Source organism: Rhamphochromis longiceps, linkage group LG22 (genome assembly GCF_057381845.1).
Source record: "Rhamphochromis longiceps isolate RC_006_pf linkage group LG22, R_longiceps_female_GT1.1, whole genome shotgun sequence".
Classification (NCBI taxonomy): Eukaryota; Metazoa; Chordata; class Actinopteri; order Cichliformes; family Cichlidae; genus Rhamphochromis; species Rhamphochromis longiceps.
In genome coordinates this window covers 11,940,419-11,953,837 of record NC_140577.1, presented here as the reverse complement: position 1 = coordinate 11,953,837, position 13,419 = coordinate 11,940,419, and the positions used below count along the sequence as shown (strand labels likewise).

General features: G+C 39.8%; 1 protein-coding gene across 2 annotated transcripts in view; it reads right to left on the bottom strand.

Annotated features, from left to right (window-relative positions):
- The window catches only part of osbpl10a (oxysterol binding protein-like 10a), a 94,935-nt gene that overhangs the window by 71,805 nt on the left and 9,711 nt on the right, over positions 1-13,419 (bottom strand). For both annotated transcript variants that reach the window (XM_085396659.1, XM_085396658.1), the window contains exon 2: positions 6,087-6,262. In XM_085396659.1, coding sequence (XP_085252785.1) covers positions 6,087-6,262 — 176 coding nt within the window. The remainder of the gene's footprint in view (positions 1-6,086; positions 6,263-13,419) is intronic.

Below are 13,419 nucleotides of genomic sequence, written 5' to 3'. Positions count from 1 at the left end.
GCTCTATTGGGAGCGAGATAACCTTGGAGGTCATTTGACAACACTGTAAAACATGTTCAAGAAAACAGTTTGAGAGTATTTGAGTGTTGTGATGTGGCGCGTTATCCTGTTGGAAGAAGCCATCAAAGGATGTGGCTTAAACACCACTAAGGGTACTAAGAGCCCTGAAGAAGATATCCCCCAAACATCATTACATCATCATCATCACCAGCCTGAGCTGTTGATGTAAGGCTCTTTCATGTGGTCAAAGGAGCTTGCAAAGAAAAGCGTCTGGACTTCTTTAAGTTGCTTGAAGACGTTTCACCTCTCATCCGAGAAGCTTCTTCAGTTCTATCTTAACAGTCCAAACATCACAATGGCCAATTAGATTTTTTCCCTGCTACCAAGAGCCATTCTGCACATACTCCTATATAAACCCATCAAACCTAACAGCAAATTAAACACATTTATAGCCTGGTACAAAAACCACTTTTGGCCTATGAATGTAATTTGTCTTATGTCAACTCTCAGTTGTATAGCAGATGAACTTCCTTACCCATTCAAACGGTATTAAGACTTAAGGTTATGTGTGATTAGGGGCCTGTGATCCTCAGGTCAGAGCATTTTTTTCCTCCTTGCGCTCACAACACTCATTTCAAAACAGTTCAACTTTTTGAAGGCTCAACTTTTTGCTGCGACTGCAGCAATCAATCACAAAGAGGTTTCTGGTGCCACACTCACTTAGCCAGCAACCAATCACCAACAACCTGTATGTATCCGAGATCCAAGTTTTAAGTAAGTGGCATTATGATATCATTTTATTTATGTTCTTAGCAACAAACATCATACAGTCTACTAACTCATACGGGGGAAAAGTTGCATCAGAGGTTTCAAAATAATACTCCACAATCCTCTGAGTGGAGTCATGCACAGCCTGTGCACTTTTTAAATGCAGTCAACAGTCTTTACACATTTGACATATTTTACACACTTTTCGTTAGCATATGGTCTAAATCAAACAATAACTAACAACAATTTGTCCACAGGGAAGCAAATCAGTAAACACCCAATTACCATTCAGTGAAATTTATGCTGAATATGTACAACAGCCAAAACCGTCCACAGCTAACAGGGGCCATCCTGAGAAGCCATACAAGTCTTACAAATACTAATCAGACAATAACTCTTGATGATGGCTTTAAAACATTGTGCTTTAATTATACAGCTGCACAATCAAAACTGTGCCAGGCATCCTAATAAGCCAGTTTGTACCCAGCTCACAAAAACCTGACCCTTTCATTGGCTTCGCGTCTCTGAGTCTTCATATGATAAATAGCTTAATTTTTCATCTCAGTGTTCAGACATGATTAAATTCAAGTCGCTCTTCACCTTTGCTCAGCAACAAAACATGCGGCCCATGTGTCCTTATATCCGACAACGGAAGGACGAAGCCGCTTCAGTTTAGAGGCAGAAAACTCTCAGGCTACTGTATAGCCGTGTGAGAAATGCTACAGATTGTGTGTATCCAGCATCTTCTTACAGCAGCTAGGGAAAAGGCAAGTCGTTCAAAGCTATCCTGTGAAGAGATATCATCCTGAGAATAAAGGTGGCATTTACAGCTCTGGACTTGGACTATTGGTGGACTTATACACTGCTTATCAGCTAAACCAGAAAGACTGAAAAATGACTCCCGACTGAACCTTAAAGTTCCCCCAACCCGCATCCAAGTAGGTTTCAGGGGTTCTCATGGTAACCAATATCCAGAACTGAGTATACCAGCCAATCTTAACTTCACAGACTACTAAAAAGCTAATTTGAGCCACTTTGTGCCCTGCTGGTTGAGCAAAGTGAGCTTTTGCAAGTACAAATTTTACTCTTTTGTGGCTAATTTTTAAAATATAATTTAATTTAGCAAACATTTTTAAGGATATCTTTGTTGCTGACCCCAACAACAATACCATCCTCTAACGCATTTGTTTAGTTTGGGGTGTTGGCACCAGTCGAGACAGGATTGCAGTTTTTTTGGCAAGCATCTGAATGAGTCACTGGAAATAGAAACACCTCTTCTGTGAGTTACAAAGTCCAACTTCTTCTTCACTGTGGTATTATTGTTTCCTTTTAGCTTGATTCACTGGATCACAGAGTTATTCAGAGAATATAGGCCAAGTTACTCTGATATCCTCCCCCTCAAGACTGTAAGGGGACATTCCAGCAGCTCAAGTGGAGCAACAATGAAAAAGGAGTCTCTCTTATTTAAGTGGATACAGGTCACTGAAAGCCCAGGCCTTTAGCACAGTAACCACCTTAAGGATCATGTTGCGGCAATACTTCTTAAAGAAACATTTCACCTTTGTGTAAATTCACTTATTGAATGGCCATAGAAACATAATTTCTTATCTGGATTAGGCACACGTGCATGCCGACTTATTTGCATGAAAAATAATGACTATATATAGATGCAACATCACAGTTCAAATAAAAATTGGTTTTAAATTATATTTAAAATGAACAATGATGATTACCTAAGTTCCATCTATTCATCCATCCATTCGCTACCGCTTATCCTTTTCAGGGTCGCGGGGGGTGCTGGAGCCAATCCCAGCTGTCATAGGGCGAGAGGCGGGGTACACCCTGGACAGGTCGCCAGTCTGTCGCAGGGCTAACACACAGGGACAGACAACCATTCATACTCACATTCACTCGCACATTCACACCTAGTGGCAATTTGGATTATCCAATTAACCTATCCCCACAAACTGCATGTCTTTGGACGGTGGGAGGAAGCCGGAGTACCCGGAGGGAACCCACGCAGACACGGGGAGAACATGCAAACTCCACACAGAAAGACCCCGGCCTGATGGTGGAATTGAACTCAGGACCTTCTTGCTATGCGGCAACAGTGCTAACCACCGTGCCGCCCTTACCTAAGTTGATTTTTTTTATTTATATAGCCACTATTAAGTTTGATCCTATGGGCTGTGCATGTCATATCTCGATATAATCATAAAAAACATAAATGTTTCCATGATAAAATAGTGTCAATAGCAATATCTATGACATGATAATGCTACGTGTTTACGCTCCCTAGCCAGCACAACAATACAAGACCAGTCATGTCTGAGAGCGAGAGCAGCAGTGCCACCCTGTAATGACTATTTAGTACCTAAGGAGTTATCAGAGGTAAGATCTCCAATAAAGCATAGTATTTTGCAATGTGAACAAGAAAACTAACTAACTAACTAACTAACTAACTAAGGTGGAAAGGATATACTTGAGGCAAAAAATACAGAAAGGGAAAAAAAGCTATTAAGGAACCCAAGGAGGACAGAGTAGGTGAAGGATTGTTGGAGCACTCGTTAATATATCACAGGAACAGTGTGACGAGGTGGATGGAAATCCACTTTACACAGTCTGACCCAACATACTACCATCCCAGGTAGAAAATAGAAAAGAAAGTTTCAATTTTATTATGTGACAACCTTGTGCAACTGAAGAGTTACAAGGTTACTTTAGCTTGTGTTAAACTCTAATGTTAAGTGGTTACTTTCTGCTTTTACTTAAAGGTTTCATTGAAAAACACAAGCTAGGCTACTTTTATGCTTACACTGGCTGTGGCACCTTGTGGCAAAAGATTCATACTTTCAGTTAAGCAGTCTGTAAATCAGTGACAGTAGCTCATTGATGAAAGATGGATTTTGTTTCCACTATGAAATCCTACTGTCTGTTGCAATCACCAGTAAAACCTTGTTCTTTCTGTATATTTCCTTGAAATACCGTGACGTAATTTTTTTTTGAGGCCATATCACCCACCCCTACTGTGGACAGTCGTTTTTAATATCCACAGCACTTTCCAGAGGTGTCTGACACCATTATTATATGTTTACTGTGTAAATAACAGAGTGCACTCTAAGAATGAGAGTGAGTCTCCTATTGACTGTAAATAAATGAATGATAAGTAACTTAACAAATTGAAACTCTTTCCCTTCAACCCAAACTGGTCACTGCAGATGTCTGCGAGAGGTTTCTTCCTATTAAGAGAGTTTTTCCTTCCCACTGTCGCCAAGACCATGCTTATAGGGGTGTCATCCTAATCTCTGGGATTTTTATCTCGATTATTTTAGGGTCAAGTCTTTATAATCGAAAAGGGAGTGACAGTTGTTGTGATTTGGCACTATATAAAGAAAACTGAACTACATTTAATTGAATTGATATAAAATGGCAATGTTGTGTTTTATTATCCACAAAGCTCAATGTCCATGTGGATGACACCAAATTAATACGGATTAAATAAATGTCCATCAAAGTCTAAAGACTTTAAATGATTTATTGTGTCCAAATCTGTTCATGACTTCACACTTATATAGTTTCTAGACAATCAACTAAAGACTTATATAATTTCTAGTCTTAAGTGTTGAACAGATTTAGTAAAAAGTCTGAGAAAAAAGCAACATCAGGTCATACTGGAACTTCTGTAGACAGCACTGCTATCGATGAAATGAATCAATAAATAATGGAACTGAAACTGTTTACTTTACTTACCAACACTAGAACTGAGGGTCATTCTGATCTCTTGGCATTTTAAAACATATGTAACTCTGTTAAATTAAAACTCTGCCATCTCACGACTTTCCCTAAAACGGGTTTATTGATCATATAATGAACTTTGGAGTGTGTGGGATAAAAAAGAAAAAAGAATTATGACAACTTAGACATCGGGTGTCATTCTGACCCAATAGAAATTCATGTAAAACAGCAATTGCAGAATGCCGGGTTGCCTAGCAACGCACTTGTTTGGACACATTGTGATGTGATGGCAGCTTTAACATGAGCCAGATATAGCTAGATGATATTGATAAATAAATATATAGGGAACTGTAGTTGGATAAATGATGAATAATTACCGCCGCGCTGAAAGGGTCATGCCTGGGATGTTGAGCCAGGTCAGAGCGGAGGAGTGTGTGATGGAGCGCGTGGAGAACTGTAGCTGAACCGAGCAGAAAGCCCAGCATGCGGGGAATTAATCAGAGCAAATAAAGAGTGAAATCCAGAGCAGAACAGCTGAATCAGACATGTTTCATGCCTGGGGAGCAGAGCAGAGTCTGGTGGGCGGAGGCAGATGAGGATGTTGTGTTGTACTTTTACAATAACTGATTTAGTGCACAGTGTATCTTTCTTTTTCTTTAGCCAACTGTGGGCAATGACCTGTTCAATCTGTGTCACAGAGAGCACTTTGTTTTTTGTTTTTTATACCTTCTTTATTTTAGCTAAACTAATACAGCCCATTATCCAAAACTCATTTTTAACTCTGTTTTTCTTCTACAATAATTAAATGATTTAGATCTATTATTGTGTTGCTCGGTATAATCTTTATTTATTAGTGAATTCCAGTACACACTTTAACTTTATATTCTGTAATGAAAAGATATAAATGTTTTGTTAAACTAGAACTAAAAACTAAAACCCCAATTTTTCAAAGTATAAAAAGCTTTTTTTTTGTTTTGTTTTAATTCACAAATTAACTTCTTGAAGAACTTACTTCTTTGCACACAACTGCTGTTGTTGCAGGATTGAGTCAAAAAGCCACCAGCCCACAGGAATCCATGGCAGTTCTAGTGCTAAATAAACACATCGCTCTTATTTCATGTCATGGTTTTTGTCACGTCGCGAATGTAAATCCAAGATTCCTCGTCTCTTATCTGTTTCTTGACCTCTTACAACTACTGAATGAAACACTGATTCAGATCAGATCTGACTCGCTGATAAATGCAGTTATTTCCACTGACTACTCATCTCTCTGTGTGGACGTGAGCAGGTAGTGTTCAGGAGGTCATCTATCTAGTGTTGCTAAAAATAAAATGCTCAGGCTTGAACCAAAACAATGAAGTAATACAAATCAAATAAGCAGAAAAATGTCCTCGAAAGTCTTTGCTCTTTAAAGAAAAACACTGCAGCTCGAATTTATGAGCCATCTATAAGCCGCTATTCATCCCGCCGCTGCTAGTATCTACACCGCACTTCACAGGAATCCAAAGTAAAACACACACACACCCTCTCACTGTTTGTTCTCTGCCGTATACGGGCAGCCTGAGGCCAGCGCGAGGACATACCTCTGAGTTTATACAGCTCTCCATTGACGGCGTTTACGATGAACATGTGCGGAGCCTCGTCGCTCGTTGTCACCGAGGCGCCGATCAGAGGCAGCGAGCCACGGGGCTTCTGGCTCTTCCCCTGCTCATTGACAAAGTACTGCAGCTGTCCCAGCTCTGGATCCAACACAAAATACCTGCACAGGAGGAAAAGGCAGAGAGAGAGAATGAAGTTAAGAAAGTAATGAACCAGGGAAAAGACCGGGGAACGGGAAATGGAAGAAGCACCGTGACCGTTATCATCATCATTTTGTTTTATGCTCTCATTATCTTGTTTACTGGTAAAAACTTTTTTTTATATATTCCTGCTGCACAAACTTTGTGCAGGATGTGGAAGAGAATAGGAAAACAAGGCGGGGGACATGAATGTATGTGAAATGGAGCAAAAAGAGAGCTGCCGTAATAACACTCAACACCCTTAACATATCTCACCTCCCATGTAATGATGCCTGCAGGATATTATTCACCACATCTCTCTTCAGGCAGCACTCGTGAACAAAAAATTTTAAAAAATAAAAAGAACAGCCCTTCATTTACATTAACGCCTGCTTTCAGCACCATCAAGCCGGCAAGCTTGATTCCAAATTACTCATGGTAGCAATTAGCGCGGTCATCTTGTGCAGAACCCACAGCCCGAGGCGTGGAAATTAAACCCCACATTTTCTCCTTTGTGATTAATGAATCGCATTCAATCACTGGGTAATTGAATCCCTCATCGCTGGCTGGAAGATGCAAAGCCAGTCAGGCAAACAGAGGCAGAGACATTTCATTTCCTGTGGCCGGAAAGGATCGCGTATGACATTCAAGAAGCTGGTCCGTCGGCTCTGCTTAACACTCTGTTCTGGTTCTGCAGTTCAGCACAGACCACAATGGCACTGGGTGGCTATGGCTGACCTTTTCATGTTTTTGCACAGAGGCCTGAGGCAATAGCGGTTGTCTTTGTCTTGTGTTCATGTTCAGAGGCGCCCTGTATCATCCTCCTTTCCCTGAGATTCAACCTGTATATTAAAAAAAACTAAACATAAAACTCTCCATGCACCATTACTGGAGCTGCAGTATTGATCAGCAAACCTAAGTGGACCTATTATGCTCATTTCCAGCTCCATATTTGTATTAATGGACTCAACTAGAGTAGATCTGCATGATCTGCAGTTCAAAATAATCTGATTTCATCCTACATTGGGCTGTGGCACATCGCCATCAAGTTTATCTCAGTTTTAGCTCCCGTTCCCAGTCCACTCTCCTTTCAAGCAATCTTTCATCAGACTGGCTGCCCTTGCAAACAGAAAGTTTGAACATCAGCTGGATTTTAATGATCAGGGATAAAAGCTACTTTCGGCTGCTCTGTTTTTGTGCTTTTAGAACAGAGTGCCTTTATTTGTCACTGTACGGCGTACAACAACATTTCTAGTGAGGCCAAAATAAGTGACAGTCAGCATGTGGGAGGAAACCGGTAAAACCCAGATGAATGCATCGGAGGAAGAACTCGAGGAAAGTGCCGCCCATGTGCAAATCAAACATATGGACTTATTCTGGATTTTTAAACAAAGATTGAGCAAAGAAGAGAGCTGATTACCAAGTTACTGCCCATTTCAGAGTGAGCAAAGAAAATAACAGAATCCATCACAAACTTTATGGGCTGCTGGTACTGGTTAGGTACTGGAGTGCAGGTATGACACAACGTTTTTTAAATGACACCGCTGTACCCAAATCTACAAGAACTCTTATGTCACAGAAGACTGACTGCTGTCTCACATTCAAAACACTTGTAACAGTACAGCAGTCAACAGGTATTTGTATCCAAGTAACTTGGACTAGACTGCAATGCGAAGAGTTCAGTTTTTAAGGTGCATGCAACATTTTTAACGAAAAATATTTATCAGGCTGTCTGCGCCACGCTCCCCTTTTGCAGCAATAAAAACAAGTGACATGAGAAGAAGAGACTGAGAACTTACCAATGCATTGTGAGTTAAGCATCATGGAAATGTTGAATTATCATGGTGTCTCTGATGATATCCCCTCTTTGTGACATCATGCAGATCAGGACAAAAAAAAAACTTTTTTTTTTAAACGTGGAACTGTCTGAAGCCTGAGCTTTGGGTTCATATTGATTACTTGTACATACACTCACTGACGCTTTATTGGAAACTTTGGCCATTTTATATAAACATCTACCATTGTAACAGTTTTGACTTAACAGGTCTCAGCAGATAATTCATGACTTCGCAAAGGGGTGCAATTATTTTTCCACGTGGGGCTAGGAAGGTTTGGAAATTTTTTCTCTATATGAATCTTAAATAGAACTTTAAGGCGCCATCTATCCATTCCATGTCACATGTGTCTTTTGGGTGTCTCAGAAAAGCTGTTTACTTCATGTTTCAAACACTGGCACCGTTTCCTATTTTCTTCATAACAGGTTATATTCTTATTACCTGTTATGAATCTGTATCCCCCACAGTTTAATGGAAACGCATCATCTTCCTTTACCAATGTATCTGCATCATTATTTAATTAAAAAGGTGAAAATATGAGCCCCCATTGTTGCCCATCAGGTTAAGCTCGTGATCAGTTTTTTTTAAGCATTTACAGAAACCCGGGTTCAAATCCACCCTGAGGCCATTAACTGCATGTCTTTCCCAGCTTTCACTACTCACCTAAATAAAGGATAAAAAGGTATAAAGAAAAGAACATAACCATCAGTTTCCTAGGACTATGCAGGCCTTTTAGATGATTAGGAAAAGCTGAGATGAGATGCTAGCTCTCATATCAGATCTATGATATATTAGCGCAGAACACCAAAGGATCATTTCTCTAATGACTAAAGAAAAAAAAAAAAAAAAAAAAAAAAAGTTCATTACCACAATAAACCAACATCTGCTGAACAGACACTGCTTTCCATTTATCATTACACCCTATTGATGTGTGATCCTCAAACATATGCTGGCTCCTAGTTAAGCAGAAAGTCATTCAAACTGTGCGACACGCAAACAGAAATGCTGCGAATCAATCTTTGTCAACTGACTAAACATTACGTTTGAAACATGACTCACACATGAGTCCAGTGAACTCAAAACTGTGCCTGTTTAAACTAAATAAAGTTGGTCAAGTCATGAAGTAATCTATTGATTTTTTTTTTTTGCTTGAGGGGTTATTTTTATTGACAAAAATGTTGATAGAAACAGTGAGGCCAGCAAGTGTTGCACAAATCAGATTTTCATTGTTGTTTTTCTGTCACATCTCTGCAGCTACACTGGGAAACTGGGTTTTCCATATATTTCCAGCCTCTTTCTTCCATTTGCATCATGGTCATTCTGATTGGTTCCCAGCTTTCAAGGAGGTGGGTCGTGACTAATACAAGCATGTCAGAGGGGGCAACAGAAGGAGGGGGGTGGGGGTGTATGAATGCATAAAAGCAGCAAATGAATGCAAAGAGCACCTTTTTGTTGAGACCCTGATGGACAGTGAATGGCAACCCTCCTTCCTGGATGCATTTTAGGCTTTTTTCATGCTGCCTGCATCTGTTCATTAATCTAAAAGAGCTCAAAACAAAGCAGTTTGAGTTTATGGCTGGAGGCACGGACACCAGGTCAAGCTCTAACTAACAAATGAAATGAGGGATGCTGAATAATGTAATGTTTTACAAGCTGCCTTAAAAAGATATTAAAATACTCGCACTTCAGGTGAGTCATGACAAAGTTTCCCTTGAAAGCAAAACAAGCATGTGTGTGACGTAACAAGCAAAGCACACTGACGCGAAGGCTGATTTAAAATCTTGAGATAAACTGGAGCAGCGTATTCAAAAACCACTGCTTTAACAGTGCATATATCATAATTTCCTAACTCATTAGCTGCTTGAGCTGCTAACTTCTCCATCCTTCACAGGATGCATTTTTCCCCATGAACCCTCTCAGCTCCAGCGAGCACACGGGGAACGCTGCCGTCTGAAAATTGATCCTTGCTCACAGTCTTGTCCCCTTCCATCAGGAGGGCTGGAGATTTATGCCGACCGCAGCCATCCAGGGAACAATCTGCCTGCATCACTTTATATCCAGGGCTGTCTTCGTCGGCCTCACGCGCTGCATGTTGAGTTCACAGCAGTGTATCAAGTCTTATCCCCTGTGCAGTCAGCAGAATGGAGGCATTCACTGTTGACCCCCTCCAGGCAGTCTTCGCTTGTCCAGCTAAACCACATTGCAGACTTTTGATATGATGAATGGCGCCAGAAAGCAAAGTCCGGGCTTTCGTGGGCTCTCTCTGCTGATAAGCCGATACCGACCTGCAGGGCCAGAGTCTTGGCCCACAGAGACCTTTTCGCCTTTGGACGCAAGAGGCTGCAGCAGCCCGCCGACCAAATGAAAAGATGATTAGTTTGGCTGCAGTAAAATCTAAGACAGTAAATCTAATTTCCAACTAGTATCAAACTTGATTCATGAACAATATTTTACAGTACCTTAGTATCTAAAATGCAGGCTGTGCATATGGCTCACAATCTGTTATGTGGGCTTTTGTCACTTTCCAGTTGATAAATGAAACTGTAGGGCTTCAAAAGACACCCAACATCATGATTAAAAAAGAAAAAAGAAAGAAAAATGTGTCCTGGAAAAAACAGATTGGAAGGTGCTGAAAGAAATTTATGAGAATAAGGCTCACACAGAGTAGGGCTGAACGATTATGGAAAATAATCTAATTGCGATTTTTTGCCCCAATATTGCGATTGCGATGCGATATGCGATTATTTTTTAAGGTCTTTGTCTTCTGTATTATTAAACAAAGACAAGCAATACATCATATAGTATGGCCAATACTATATTACATTAATTTTAAACTGTTCTTTCCTGGAAGACAGACCTCTGTTATGATGACATGAGGTGATGCATGAATTGATGACTGACATTTTTATTTAACTTCTTCAATCACAACAGTATATTTGAACATACACAATAGTTTATTTTTAGCTTACAAACATCTGAGCATAAAGTGCTGACAAGGAACCCTGGTGTAAACATTAAAATGAAAGTCAGTACAATGTGCAGATTGCAGAAATATACATAAAAAAAATCAGTGGCTTTACCACACTCAGTTTTTCGACATCTGTGAACTACTAGACAGTCATTCAATTAAAAAATAATATTAAATAAATAAAACTAATAAATAAAAAATACACACATCTTACTGATCTTTGCAGTCAGTAACATTACACATAAAGTGCAAACATAATAGCAATTGTATAAACACACACACAAACACGCCTTTAAATTTTAAAGGCGTGAAATTGGACGGTCTAGCCTTCTGATTAGCGTCACCGCTGTCTCGGTGGAGTTTAATAATAAACTACAAATGCGGCCTCAGGAGGATGCAGCCCATGAATTTGGACATGTCCAGAGTATAATCGCAGCCTTTGCGGTTAGAAAATTGCACTTGATCATGTCGCGATATTATCGCAAATGCGATATATCGTTCAGCCCTAACACAGGGATACAACATGGGCACTAAATGCATGGTGACCAAGCAGAACAGGAAGTTGAATATGCTCAGTAATATGTGCTAATGCATGATGAATGTGAATGCCTTTGTTACTCAGTTTAGATATTACAGTACCCTGGGGTGGGATTCTTTGTTGGCAAAGACATTCAATACCTTTAATGGACAAATCAATTCACTCAATGCAATCATGAAACAAATCACCATCTGCAGTCGATTTTGTTATCCGCCCTTAAAATATCAGAGAACGTGTCATCACGTAGGGTTTTATTGCTTCTAAATATACCACAGCTGTTTATTTTAAACCTTTATACATACTTGAATTAGAATTCATGTTCAAACTTTCTATCTCTAGAAACCTGTACGTGCACTCAGGAGCAGACATCTGTAACAACATAGAGCCCGCTATAAATCACCACCATAACAATATTTGCACTTTAAAAAGAGCTTAGTCAAGCACATTTGTCCACATCAACAGAAACACTATCATTTCCTAATGGATTTAACAATTGTGCTGCAGGAAATGGCTTGTCAGCAGGATTTACATCTCCTCGCTGCTCTTTTGGCAGTTAATTCTCAAATATGCTTGGAGGGACGTCAGAGTAGTGAATCACACTGATTATTGGCAGGAAAAGGGGGATCAATAAGAGAGTGATTGGCAACTATCAGGGAGATTACATGCTGCTGGCATTTTATTTTCCTGTAACATCATGAGAAGATCTTGACACTGCTGTGGCCAAATAAATTATACTCAATCATTTCATTAGGTACACCTTGCTACTACTGGTTAGGAGCCACTTTTGCTTTCAGAGATGCTTTGATTCTTTGTGGTACAGATTCAACAAGTTACTGGCAACATTTCTTAGAGATTTTGGTTCACATTGAGATGGTAGCATCACACTGTTGCTGCAGATTTGTTGGCTACATAACCATGATGAAAATCTCCTGTTTCACCACATCCCAAACATCCTCTACTCAAAGCACCACCCATAGTTGTTCATACCAAGCAGGATGGTTTCATGCTGTCATCAGAATCATCTTTTTTCCCATGTTATTTATGCCAAATTCTGATCCTCGTCCAAATGTCTCAGGACAAATCATGACTCATCAGAACCAGACAACATTTTTCCAATTTCCCATTGTCCATTTTGATGAGGTCATTGTGAATTGTAGTTTTCTGTTCTTAGTTTGCGGGCGTGGCACCCAGTGTGGTCTTCTGCTGCTGTAGTCCATCTGCTTCAAGGTCCAAACCTTGCTTGAAGCAATCTATCCAAACCTCTCTAAAAATCACTAGATATATATTTTTTTTTATTATTTCGGGATGATTGTGCAGGAAAATCCAATCCCAACAGATCAGTAGCTTCTGAAAAACTCGCACTAGCCCAGCTGGCAGCAACATCCATGCCACATTCAGTGACTCAAATCTCCTTTCCTCTCCTTTCTGATACTCAGTGTGACGTTGAGCAGGTCATCCTAACCATACCTAGATCCACAAATGCATGGACTTGATTTGCTGATAAATCATGTTTTAACATGCAACTAAATAGATGTATGTAATAAAGTAGCTGGTGAGTGTAAGCTCATCATTCACAATCTCTTAACTCTTGTTTGCTTCCACAAACGTATCATCATAATAAAACTTTACCATCTGACGTTTTTAAACATCTAAACATTTCAGGCTGTACTTTTTGACCAGCTGCCATATCAGGGACATGGAATAGTTTCACAAGTGGGGGCAATGAAACTATTAAAAGGCTTTGTTAAAACCAGATGTTATTTTAAGCATTCCTAAAAGTATACAAGAAAACTACAC